The 14,380-nt window shown below is 37.4% G+C and overlaps 1 protein-coding gene across 1 annotated transcript in view; it reads right to left on the bottom strand.

The window, feature by feature from the left end:
* The window catches only part of rell1 (RELT like 1), a 42,706-nt gene extending 34,437 nt beyond the window's left edge, over positions 1–8,269 (bottom strand). Inside the window, exon 1 of the mRNA XM_059355613.1 lies at positions 8,094–8,269. Within this exon, the coding sequence (XP_059211596.1) occupies positions 8,094–8,124 (31 nt within the window). The 5' untranslated portion in view covers positions 8,125–8,269. The remainder of the gene's footprint in view (positions 1–8,093) is intronic.
* Between the last annotated feature and the right edge of the window lie 6,111 nt (positions 8,270–14,380).

Here is a 14,380-nt window from a genome sequence, read left to right as displayed (position 1 = left end):
CGATAGTTCAACATTTTTTTCTTTATATATAAATGCTGCCCTTACTAGGGTTTGTCATATTTAGTGATTTTGTAATGTTCGTTATTCTTTTCTCACTTAAATATATTCATTTCAGAAAAAGATTGGCCTATTTTATTTCATAGGCTATTTTTATTTCAGATGTTTTTTTTTTAAATGAACTTTATGGAGCTTTGATTTTTTTTTTTTTTTTTTTTAAAACAAGGTACTCCTGTTATTATACAGTATTTATGTTCACTTTAATAAACGGTTTCAATAAAACTACTTGTGACATGTCATATTTGGCTTTGACTGAACATTTGTTGTCACTTTACGATATAAATATTGGGATATATATCGTATATCGATGTTCAGCCTAAATATATCGGAATATGACTTTTGGTCAATATCGCCCAGCCGTATCTTGGACACATATTGTTTTAATCTTTGATTCCCTGATTTAAGCTATAACTTTCTGTCTGGCTGTGCTGTCTTTTATAAGTTTGGTTGTTGTATTAAATGTAGAAACAAACTACTTAGGTTCATCATCAATAACATTAACACCAGTTTCAAAGATTTCAAAAGACACACTAAAAATAAACTGGAGATGAAAAGCAGCTGTGTTTATTTTGACCTTGGGATGAGAATAATGGGAGGTGATTCTGAGCGTAAGAAAGTATTCTACAACAGCACAATGTCTGAGTAACATAGTGGGATTGTCTGGATCTTGAGATATGAGGTATTAAAGGTATTCCCTTTTCTGTTTTTCTGTCTACAGAGTCAAATCCTTGAAGTGAAGCATCCTCTGAAAGCTGAATAGGTCAGCATTACTGTTCTGCGAGTTTAATTTCCTGCAGTTTTGTGAGGATTTACTCCGGGAGAAGTTCTATCTTTCTAAAGGTTATCGACGTCTCTGCTGTAACAGCTTCTTTCACACAATGATGTAAAATCAATCGCTGCAAAAACACACAAAAGGAGAGTGATTGGAGATTGAATTCTTTGCCTCGATCTTCTTTTCTTTTCCTTTCTGTGCCTCTTCTCTTCTTTCTTGAACATCAGATTAACTTATTGTGAACTTTTAGCTATTAATAACGTCAATTTGTCACACTGCCTGTGTGTGCTGGAGTATTTGGATCTGAAATTCCTGCTCTTGTTAGCACCCAGATTTGTCCATGGATCAGTCATTACCCAGAGTGTCAGTGGATACTGCTGATGTCCACACCACAACGCCAACAGGCATCTCAGAAAAGAGGATGTCCACATTCATTACTGCTGAGATCAGCAGAAGACTTCATGACAACAACTAGCACATTGCGTGTTTCCAGACCTAAACATTTTTAGATTTTTCCAACTTCCTTAGTCACATTTTGGCAAATGTTGCATTGAATAAAAGTCTGGGCAAATTCAGGAAATCCATTTACCCTCCAGTAACGGACCTCTGAGCTACATCCAGTCAGTAACCTGACCCCAAACTAAATGTAACTGCATTACTCGCTTCCATTTACTCATCTTGGGAAGGAGAGAGAGCGGAAATGGAAACTGTTTGACGTCTGCTTATTGACCACTGTTTGGCTGGTTAATAACCTCTCCTTCCCATTTTACAATGTCTGTATCTACATTCAACATCTAAATGGTTAACCTACTCTAGAGAGAGACTCCATTGTCCATTGACCTCAGGAGGTACATTTTTATTTTCTTGTCATGGTTCCCCAAAGGCACAGAGTACGCATAAACAAATCTGATCAAAACATTTGGTGTTGAAGATATGGCGGAAAGGTTTTTAAGCTTGTCTCAGGTAGAACAGTTGGTGTATCGATAAAAGCAGAGTGCAACTAAGTATATGGGGAACAGATTCAGTAAATAAGGTATCACACACATGAAGTAGGGCTGGACAATACGGAAAAAATCTTTCATCCCTATACAAGTCATTTTATATCTTGATAACGATATATATCACAATATAGCACATTTTTTTTAGTAACTCTCTCCAGCTTCACTCAGCATCCGAACCTAAAGATTAATCCAAACGACATGACATATTTCCGAAATGCAGTCTAACTGCTGTTTTTCGACATTGCAATAAAAATGATAAAGAAAATGATATATGACAGACACTTTTAAATCAACAAGATCTCCAACCTAAACAACAGAATAGGTTGTTTGTCAATACCACCCAACGACCCATATGAGCTTTTCGCAGTACACAGCAGAGCACTAAACCACTGATCTAGGTTTAAAGGCCCCAAAACACCGCCCCGACGGGACCCAACTGGACCCAACGGGACCCGACGGGACCCGACGCCGACGAGCTCTTGTCCGACGATTCTGTCGCCTCTCGTCGGACACAGTCGGGTGAAAAAAAGCAGTGAAACACATCGCCACGACGACTGCCGACTACAAAGCAGCCTGTACGTTCTGCGCTTGCGCAAGATGCAATAAGTCTCCCTAACAACGGGTGGCGCTAGTCTCATGACTGTAATCCAAAACATGAATACTCCGGTTGGAATAACACTGTAGCGTTATGTCATATAACGTTGGTCTCTCTTCCACCAGTGCCACCAGCTGCTCCTCCAGTGCTTGAGTCCACGTCGCCATGGCTTCCAGTGTATTTTTAAAAACAATGCAAAAAACGAAGCAAAAAAAAATGTCTCTCCCGTGCCATGTGTTTTTGTTTACTCTTGTCACTTCAGCCCCTCCCACACACCGTGCTGATTCACTAGAGCACCGCCAATCAGATCCGCCCATAGCTAGCAAACAGCCAATCAGAGGACCTGACGAGTCCAACGAGGCCCGACAGCTTCCGCGCTTCCCCGACACAGATGAACATACCAAACAGACGCGTACCCGACGTCGTCCGACTGTCCCAGACTGTCCCTGACGCCCGACAGTCGGGCCAGTGTGTTCCTGGCTTAAGACCAAAAAACTTCCTGGTAAGCCATGATAATTTTTTTTTTTTTTTAAATTAAGTAAATAAATGTATGTGACTACCAGAAGTGACATAGTTACATAAAAATGCGATGCACGAAAGTTCAGTCACACAAACCCTGTTCTCCTGGGTGAAAGTCTGACTTCTATTCAACCCAACCACCCAGAGTGTGACTTACATCACTTATACTGCACATCACTGATATTCACAACAGTAGAGGGAGGTTGAGGACAGTCTAGGACGTAAATATGGGTCATATTTTGCTGCCTGCACAAATGACTTATGGGGTTGTTTTTGAGGGTAGACAAGTCTCTTTTAAATTGTTGGACAATACATTTTTGCCATATTGCCCAGCCCTAACATGAAGCATGTGACTTTAAAGTCCAGTTACGCTTCAGCTCCCCTAAGTAGACATAATGTAGCATGATAAAAACAGTCTCCTCATCGCTCCACACAGATCTGATGTAACCTTTCTAGCATTAACACACTAAACAAAAATGTTTCAATTGAGTTTTCTACATTGTTTTTCAAGGTTTCAAGTTCAACCGGCACTCTTAATGACCTCATCTTGTTGCAGCTTCTTCTGCAATGTTATAATGGTTTTCCAACTAGAGAATTGGCTCAAGCTACTGCCCATCTTGATGAACAGTCACTTAACAGTTGTGGATGGAAACAAGCATTCATTTGCATTTTCTTTTTGCCGGTTTTGTAGAAATTTGGTTTGTGATACATCTGGATAGAAGTAGAGTATTAGTCAAATGAAAGTTACTGAATAGCTATAAAATATACTTAATAGCTGTTGACCAAGAATGTTTCTTACTTGTTGAGAAAGTGAAAACAGTAAAAGGTTGGGTTTTTTGCATCACAACCACACATTAGGATAAGAGTTTACAGCCTTCAGCTCTGCACTGAATATAAGTAGGTTAAAAGGCTCAGCTTATCTGTGGCTCGCCCACTTCCTCATATTCAGGAAATTATGTGCAGCTAAGAAAGCAAATCCAAGACCCTCTGACTTTAACTAACCACATCTCATTTTAGATTGCATGAGAGAGCCCTGGCATTCCAAATCTATATCCACTTAGTCTGACATCGTCTTCAAGTGGGGAGATGAAACCTCTCGCAATCCCTGTTTCACTTGCAGACATACAGAAGCTCTGACACTGTGAGATATCAGACAGCACTGCATGCCAAATGTTCCTCTTGTGTTTGCTGGTAATGGCATAGCTAAAGTAGCTAAGTATATACAGCCTAGCATAAGAGCAAGCGTGAACTTGTTGTGCAAAAACTTGCTAAACTGCATTTTCATGGTGCAGACTGATCAGTAAGCAGAAAATTCCAATTTTGCTTGAGGAATGAGGAAATTACTGCATCCTCTCCGGAAGCAGAGATTCAGCTTCATGCAGGTAATCTGACAAGTGATCCATAAATAGGGCTGTGGTATCTAAATTACAATACTGTCACATGTACAGGGTTTTCAGGACTATTATTAGGCTTAGGTGCCATCCATTTTGGGCTTCATCTAAACCAATTGCATGTAAAATCAATGTGGAGGGTAGGGCTGCACGATTATGGCCAAAATGATAATCACGATTATTTTGATCAATATTGTAATCACGATAATTAATCACGATTATTCATTGTGTTATTATAGTTGTTTTTATTGCACTACTTTTAAACAAACAATAGGAACAGTTTTTAGTGTCCGGTGCTTGTTGTAAACAAACAGAGATCACTAAGTGAACACCTCCTGCAGCAGCAGCAGCACATACACACTCTACTGCTACAGAGCTAACTGTTAGCCTGTTAGCAATGTGCAGACTGGACGCTAAGGGGTTAACATCTCCTCTGGCTCTGCAGCTGGGAGAGACTGCTGTTCATATGTTCACCTCAAACCTAAACCACCGTAAACCTTGGGAAAAAACTGCATGAAGCCTGCAAGTATTTTTCCTTTACAACTGATTAATGTGACGATTCTTTTCTCAACGGAGGGTGTGGGCATTTGGTCTATAAAAAGTCAGAAAATAGTGAAAGACTATGTCCAAAAGCCCAAGGTCATATCATCACAATTGAGAAGGTGGAATTAGGTGATGTTTGGCATTTTTGCTTGTGAAATGATCAATTACAAGCATGCCTATTTATTTTTTTGTCAAACAACAATTTTAAAAATCATGTTCCTGCTTCAGCCCTCTTCACATGATAGACAAGAATATCACCTTATTTACCAAGAAGAAACAGCAGCAGATGATCTTATTATCACAGCAAATTGGAAAATTTAGCAGCTCTGTGATGTAACCTGATCAGTACCTGTGTTATTTGGAGCAGCATCTGTTTAAACTCAATTGACTATGTCTGCGATAAAAAGACAAGGATCTGTACAGAGCTTCCCCTAACTCCCACTCACCCAGCTGGCATTAAACTTTACAACTTCATTTATAAGCGTACTAAATTACAAATGCAATATCAAACACAATGCTACCAGTGGGTTTTGGAGATAAAATAATGCTTTGCATTCATCTTACAGTGAGTGTGATACGGTGATACCTGCCTATGAGTAAAAATACAGTACACAGGCCTGGGAAGGTCAAAGTATCAAGACTTCTATAAATATAAAAAAATAATAAACATAGTTTTATGTAGGGGTTCATCTTACGATTTGCTTAATTTTGCGGGATTGGCGATCGGCCGATTCTTTTACGTCAAACCGATCTCATCTAGCGATCTTATCTACCTCCACAAAGGTCTGAAAGTGCGTCTGCAAGTACGTGTACTTCTGCATGACTGTGTTGTATGTATGTTGTACTATAACGAGACCAAAAACTCAGGACACTTTATTTATGGTTGCAGTTCATTGTTAGTTTGTCCTGTAAATTATTGCTATTTATTTTTTTATTTTAAGTTCAATATTTTATTAACTACCTCAGACATTGTGATTTCCTTTATTTGTTAAAGAAAAATACTGCTGTGTTATTGTTTTTCAATAAAATAAGATTCAAACATTGAAGGTGTATGCTGTGAGTTATAAAAAAATCGGTATCGGCCAAATTCGGAATCGGCAGGTCAGGCTTTTTAAAAATCGGTGATCGGCCAGAAAATTGCAATCGGTGCACCCCTACTGGAAAGGTGAAAGTATCAGGACTTCTATAAATAAAAAGAATAAAAAATTAACAGTTTTTTGCAAGCTGTTTTTTATTTGCTCATTTGATCATCTTGTGACCCCTCACATTTAGCTCGGGACCTCTTGGGGGGTCCCCACTCCCAGGTTGGCAACCACTGACCAAGACCACAATAATTTCCACAGCTTGCAAATGAGTGTCAACTCAAAGTGAGTTCAGGCCAGGATATGCATGTTGCAGCCGTGACATGAAGCAGTGAAGACAGCTGTTCCAAGACAACACGTATGCTTGCACTGTACACACACACACACACACACTATAAGAGTGTATTATTAATACCAAACCAACGTACTGGATGACTAGGTCTAATTAAATGAGCGTGAGGGTTTAGCCTTGGCCTTTTGCAAGCCACAGACTCCCGCAAACTCTCCATGGAAAAAGGGAAACAGGCCCAGAATTTTAAAGGTTATGAAGAAAGCCAAAGCATAACATGGAACTAAAAGAGTATACAAAGACACATACAGTGCTCCTCTCTGAGACATAAATTGCCCCAGAAGTACTTCAAAAGATCTCTTACTAAAAGGTCTTCAGGAGGCTGTGCACGATAAAAAAAAAAAGACTGAATAGTAAAAAAGCCCGGTACCCTGGTCATTTACACAGTATATTTATTCTGAATTGACAAAGATAACATTTTTGTGCTCCTACATTATGATTACACCTCAACAGTTAGTTCCTGTCAATTATGTACTTAAGATTAAGATGTTTTTTCAAGCAGATAGCATATTTCAGTTGTTAAATACACACTGAAATATGACAGCTACACACTTTAAAGTGTCATACTGCATTCTGTAGTTTTGGCTGCTGCACTGAAAATCACAGCACATACATAGTACAGTACACAGTACATAGTAAAGGCACAAATGTAGTATAACCTCAACAATACTTGATGTAGCCTTAACGTCTATAGGACAATAACAAAAATACAAAAAAAGAAAAAGAAAATACAACTGAGTTAATGTTCAATATTGAGTTTACAAGCAGATAGCATATTTCAGTCGTTAAATACATACTGAAATATGACAGTTACACACTTTAGAGGGTCATAGTCTGTAGTTTTGGCTGCTGCACTGAAAATCACAGCACTTCACTGACAGATACTGCAAGTAGCACCAAGTTAATTTGGTTTGAGAGGAACTTCAGTTCATATTAGTTTAAGTTTGCCCTCTAAAAGATGTCATGAGGGTTTAGAATTAGATTTGACACGTTTAATACTGAGAAATAACAGCTTTTAGGCAGGAAAAGTACATAGTAAAGCCACAAATGTAGTATAACCTCGACAATACTTGATGTAGCCTTAATGTTTATAGGACAATAAACAGAAATACAAAACAAAAAATACAACTGAATTAATGTTCAATATTGAGTTTACAAGCAGATAGCATATGTCAGTCGTTAAATACATACTGAAATATGACAGCTACACACTTTAGAGGGTCATAGTCTGTAGTTTTGGCTGCTGCACTGAAAATCACAACACTTCACTGACAGATACTGCAAGTAGCACCAAGTTAATTTGGTTTGAGAGGAACTTTAGGTCATATTAGTTTGTAGTATAACCTCGACAATACTTGATGTAGCCTTAAAGTTTATAGAACAATAACAGAAATACAAAAAAAACTGAAGAGACAACTGAATTAGATGTTCAATATTGAGTTTACAGTGACATTTTACGGCAGCATATTAATATGGTGTCCTATTATAGGCTAAAAGCCCGATGTGTGTGTTTGTTTGTTTTGTTTTGTTTTCAGAAAAAAATTCAAAACTTTAGTTTTGAGTGCTGGCTTTGGTAACCTTAGTAACGTAACGAACATTAGTAAATAATGTCAACGCTTTGCAACGACATCCTGGCGCCGCTATAACTTAATAAACACAAGCTATTTTTAAATTAAGAGCAAACTTTTCCGACGAGAGAATATGTTGGATTTTATCGACTGACTGTGCAGCACTACTACACCTTTTTAGTTTCTACAACGAAGGGGGAAAGCGGAGAAACTTACGGGTATCGACGGCCGCAGTTGAATCGGCCATTGATGGACCGGAGCTGGTGATGATGTTTGGAACGGGCGGCCGTTGACGGTTTGGTCACCACCAACCGCGGTCAAACTAAAGTAAAGGAGGGACTTCTCACAAACAGTAACGTGTTTCCTGATTCCCAAAGAGTGGATACGCCCTTATCTTAAAGCGGTACTCCCCATAGACAAAGAGCAGTACACAGGCGGGGGAGCGAGAGCATACACCTCCTGCTACTTCCGTCGTCGTTCTCAACTCAACTCAACTCAACTTTATTTGTAAAGCACTTTAAAACAACAACAGCCGCAACAAAGTGCTGTACATAAACAAACAGAACAAGAGACAATAAAATAAATAAAACAGGAAATAAACACTAAAATAAATAGATTTATTGCTTTTTAAAAGACAATTTAAAAAACAATAAATAAAAGCAAACCATAAAACACTAAAAACAAGAGCAGAGTCTCATGCGTGGTTAAAAGCCAAGGAATAAAAATAGGTTTTAAGATGACTTTTAAAAATGGACAGTGAGGAGGCTTGTCTGATGTGTAAAGGCAGCTCATTCCATAGTTTGGGGGCTGCAACAGAAAAAGCTCTGTCCCCTCTGAGCTTCCGTTTAGACCTCGGTACCTCCAGGAGCAGCAGATCAGCTGACCTGAGGCACCGAGCAGGAGAGTAGGGGTGGAGGAGCTCAGAGAGGTACAGTGGGGCGAGACCATTTAAAGATTTAAAAACAAATAAAAGAATCGTTGGTTGTAGCTAAAAAAAATAAAATAAAAAAGAGGCGGTTTTAGCAATGTTTGAAAGAAACTTTACTTAACTTTCTTCTTTCTGTGCAGGTTCAAAATATTAACACAAAATGTCACAAACAATATAAATTATGACGTATTGTTGTATTGGTTGACTTAATGTAATATGAGACTTTATTGAGGGAAATTCACAATCTAGCAGACTTTGACAGATTTCAAGTACTAGAATAATATCATACAATATCATATTGGTGCTTCGCCTGTTATGCTTGGAAACTAAATTATTAGCTCTATGGACTCTGGGGCTATTTTGAACCCTTTTCATCCTGCCTGTATACACCACTTAAAAAATGAATGCCATGTTGGTATTTTTTTAGCACAACCATACCTATATGACCTAATAATAATTGATTTTTTCATTCTGACTTACTGGATCAAATTTTGAACCAAAAGGAAACAAAGAAAAGCCAACATAAATGTGATCTTGTGATTGTGTGTGATCCTGTCATCCAACTCTGGTTTTTATTCTAGTGGGACTCTATTTTATTTGTGTCTCGTGTGTTTAGCGTAACAATTTTGGTCATTTTGTGTATTTTGTTGTGTCTTTTTTTGGTCATTTTGTGTCTTTTGTTCATTTTGTGTCTCTTTTTGGTCACTTTGTGTCTTTTTTAATCCTTTAGTCCAACATAAAATGTGATTTTTAATTTTTTTTAACTTTCAAAACACTATCATGCTCAATAAATAATTTTAAATGTTGCAAATGTGAACAAAGGTTGCAAATACAACATATAAGAGGGTTACATCCAGTTATATCATTTCATACAAAATATATTTGAGCTTGTCTCCGGTTTTACTTGGTATATCATCATCAAACTGAAACTGGTCTCATGGAATTTACATCCAAAACTTTAGAGGTAAATTTACAGTAGAGCTCCACGCTGCTTTGTTTTCTAGTCTGGATGTGATGAAGAAGTCATGCTTTGGAGCTTTTGGAGACTCCAGAGGGTTAAGAATGTATACACATGCAATGTAAAAGCATCAACAATACTTGCTGTTGTTTCTAACTTTTAGGGTATGGCAAAAGGAAATAATTAATTCTCAACACAAGCTGAGCAAGAGGAGTCTTTACCAGTTGGCCAAGGTTAGATATAAAATAGAAATGTAAAGACAAAGCATATAAATTATGGAAATAATAGTTCAATAAAAAAGTTGCTGGTGAGGATGATGGTTATTATCATCATCATCATTTGCCATCATCATCATGTAATATTTGATGTTTTTTCCCTCTTACCTAGTTCAATTAATTAATCTAGGTTGTTTTGGTGTGAACTGCTTAGGGTTTGTTTTGGAACTAGATGGCCTTGGCTGGTGATTAGGGCTGGGCGATATGGACCAAAAGTCATATCCCAATACAAAAATATCTCTGCAGAAAACGTGTCACTTTTTGCCACACATGCATCTAAAGACACACACATGCCTGTTCTTACACACAAAGACTGGAACTGGTACTTGATTTCTATTGGTTTGATAGGCTTGATTGGTTGTTGGTTGTTTGCAAATCTACATTTTGTATTGTTACTTTTTCTGCTCTTCATTTGTTTGGACAAATATAATGATAACAACAAAAATAGCTTATACGAGTTTTATTTAAGAGCTGATATCTAGACATTTTCCATGGTTTTCTTTATAATAACCAAAATTATCATCAAGAAAACCATGGAAATTGGCTAGATATCAGCTGGTGATTAGGGCTGGGCGATATGGACCATAAGTCATATCCCGATACAAAAATATATCTGCAAAAAAACACACTTAAAGTGTCACTTTTTGCCACACATGCATCTAAAGATACATACAATCTCATGCCTGTTCTTGCACACAAAGACTGGAACTAGCACTTGATTTCTGTTGGTTTGTTAGGTTTGATTGGTGATATTAACACAAAATGTCACCAACAATATAAATTATGACGTATTGTTATAGGTTGACTTGATGTAATATGAGACTTTATTGAGGGAAATTCACAAGCTAGCAGTACAGTCATTGAAAAAAATGATTAGACCACCCTTGTTTTCTTTAATTTCTTATTCATTTGTATGTCTGGTACAACTAAAGATACATTTGTTTGGACAAATATAATGATAACAACAAAAAAAGCTCATAAGAGTTTAATGTAAGAGCTGATATCTAGACATTTTCCATGGTTTTCTTAATAATGATTTTGGCTATTATCAGGCCTCTGACACGTTGCCCTCTCAGCCCATTCAGTAATCCAAAAATGATCTGCTATTTTCTTCAGATTTAGTGTGATGTCACCTCAATACTCATCGTCACACTACGTTAAATGTTGTAAGTCTGCTTCCTACGTCCAGCTGCAGGAAAACCAGTTGGAGTATCAGTGCGAATGTGGAGCAGAGACGTCATCGCAGCAGGCATCTTTCTTGACTCTGCGAAATTGAGTTATATCATCCAACGTCACCAAAGTACAGTCAGGTGTCAGGCAAAGCAGTTTCACTTCCCTTTGGTCTTCCTTCGTCATTATGTAATCTCCCCTTTCCCCTCCATCACATCTCCCTTTCTCAACAGTGTATTGATCGTGCACCTAAAGAGATTTAGCTTCCGGAAACCTTCAACCTGTTGAAGATGCAAAGCCCTGTCGTTTTATTTCCCCTTTTTGTAGTTGTTTTGAATCTCTTTATAGTCCAACTGTGGTCTTTGTGGTCATTTTGTGTCTCTATGAAGTGGCTTTGTGTTTTTTTCTTATTATTTTTCATAGTTGTTGTGCCTTTTTGTGTCTTTGTTGCTGTTTTTTGCATCTCTTTGTTGTCTTTTTGTGCCTTTTCAGTCATTTTTTACTTTTGCTAATTTATGTTGGTAATCAGTCAAACTATGATGCAGTATGCCATGATGCAGTATGCCATGATTGGAATGAATATACTTGTCATTTTATGTGAATATATATTTTTAATTTTATTTATGTCTGTTTTAAATGTGGACCCCACTAAAAGTAGCTCTACTTTAGGGTCGAGCTAATGGGGATCCTTCTAAATAAACAAATAAACACATTTTTTACGTGCCTTTGTAGTTGTTTTATGCTTCTTTGTGGTTATTTTGAGCATCTTCCTGGTTGGGATGTGCTTCTTCGAGTGACATTTTGTAGGTGAAGGCTTGCAGGGCCCTCTGACATTGTAATATGATCACTGGAGGCTAAGATGACATCACTGTATACTGGGCAGGAAGTTAAAGTGACGTGCAGTTTGAAAAAATTGATATTTGTGACACTGAATTTCAGGTGGTCCATAGGCTACAATTGTTTCAGTTAGCATGATCTAATATGGGTAAGTGCAGGTTCAATGATATCTGGCTCACCAGTGGCTTATTTCATGCTTGGCTGAAACAAAGTTAATAACTTGACACTCCCATCACTCACTGCTTCAAGGAGCTTATGATTCACATCCGTTTCCACATCTATAATTAGCAGATGATCTGACTTGATACCACACGAGCCCTTAAACAGATGATCACCTTGTGGTCGTCATTAACAACTACTAACCTCATTAAAAGTTATCTTTATTGATTGCATTTTTAGTTGTGATTGCACTATATTAGTACATTCCTGCATGTCAGTGTTTTCCCTCCATCAATTTTATGCAATGCTGTCCTCTACTGGACACATTCAGGCTTACATTTGGATCTGCAGAACTACATTCCTCATACCACTTGCAGTACGCAAATGTTAGTCTGTGCAAACAATAATTGTGTGCAAATGCAACTATGTGCACATTCTAGCATAGTATTGTATGCATTATTTAAAACTTTCCTTTCTCCCCAGAAAAACAAATTAGCTGCAAAAAATGTGTTTTAACATCCTGTTTTGGTCTTTATGTTCTTCTTTATTAGTGTGCAGAATATTAATTAATATAACAATATCAATAACACGGTGATGCAATGTCAGTTAAAGGATTTTGTATTTGTTTTTACCACTATGCATATATTTTTTTTATTTTAAAAATGTATTTAGATGTCAAATACATTTACACATGGATGCATGACATGCATTTGTTATGGTATATTGCTTATAGCATGAAAAATAGCCTCTGCAGCCAGACAAATATTTTAAATTAAATATATATTTAAAGGGATAAACATGACAGTGCAGTAAACTGGTCTGACTGTTGTCAACAAGAAGCAAACACTAGCACCTGCCAGTAGTCGGTGCCAAACACCTGACTATTTGCCAGATGGCTCTGTGCAGCTAAATCAGTGAAATGCTGTAAATTCAAAATAATAACCAACCGTTCAGACAGAAACACATTTTTAAAAAGCAAGTGCGATGTAAATCCATCTATCAAAAGCATCAAAAAAGCATCCAAGCATGATTTAAAACCATTTGATGTAAATATATAGTTATTCATCCATGCTTACACATTAATATTATTATGGTAACACTGAACTCTTGCCAGACCTGCTGGTAAATAATTCTGCAAGTCTGTATAAAAACATCATGGTTGAGATTCACTGCAGCTTCTAAGAAACAAGCTCAGACCGGCCAAGTGAAATCGAGTAAACATCGAACGGCAGAGAGCCCAGTGACCAGTAAACTGCTGAAGAAAGTGATACATTTAGACACGGGAGTGTCAAGAATTTTTCCTCTCTTCCTGTTTGTCCGGCTATCTTTAGTCGGTATATTTAACTCCCATTTTAATATATATATATGTATGTATATATATATATATATATATATATATATATATATATATATATATATATATATATATATTGCAGCTAATTTGTTTTTTTGTGGGGAAAGGAGAGTCTTGAATAATGCATACAATACCATGCTAGAATGTGCACATAGTTGCATTTGCAAACAACTGTTGTTTGCACAGACTAACACAAGTGGTATGAGGAATGTAGTTCTGCAGATCCAAGTGTCCTTTTAATATATTCAGGTTTTGGATGCAGGACTACAGGATCATTTTTATTTAAGCCTAATTAAAAGGTATTACTATTTTAGTAATAGTACAATTTTATATGTATTTTATACATTGTTTATTGTATTATAATCGTGACCAAATGTTGATGACTGACCAATATTCTCAACCACCGTTTAAAAAAAAGGGAGAGAAGCTCATCGATGTATTAACATTTTTAAAAATAGATTTTAGTTGTTTAAGGGCATTCTAACAATTCAAAAGTGTCCCCTATCAACGACTTGACTGTGTTATTGGAGTATAGCGCAGGCATGTGCCCTACATCTGCACTGTTTACTGCCTCTCCTCAACCACACCATGTGCCGCGTGCTTTCTGAGAGCCAGAAGAACAAATGACGTCACGGACAAGCAGCACGTTGAACTGTGCATGCAGAGGCTTTGCCGCAGCCGTATTGTACGACGTAGAAGCGCAGCAGAAATAGCCCTGTGTTTTGTGCACGAGTCAAGGCATGCAGTCGACAATAAAGATCAGATTTCTTCAATGTTCATGCAGTGACGTGAAATGAATGTAGACTTTGACTACTAGGATAA

Source organism: Centropristis striata, chromosome 17 (genome assembly GCF_030273125.1).
Source record: "Centropristis striata isolate RG_2023a ecotype Rhode Island chromosome 17, C.striata_1.0, whole genome shotgun sequence".
In the NCBI taxonomy this organism is placed as follows: Eukaryota; Metazoa; Chordata; class Actinopteri; order Perciformes; family Serranidae; genus Centropristis; species Centropristis striata.
This window is presented reverse-complemented; position numbering and strand designations above follow the sequence as displayed.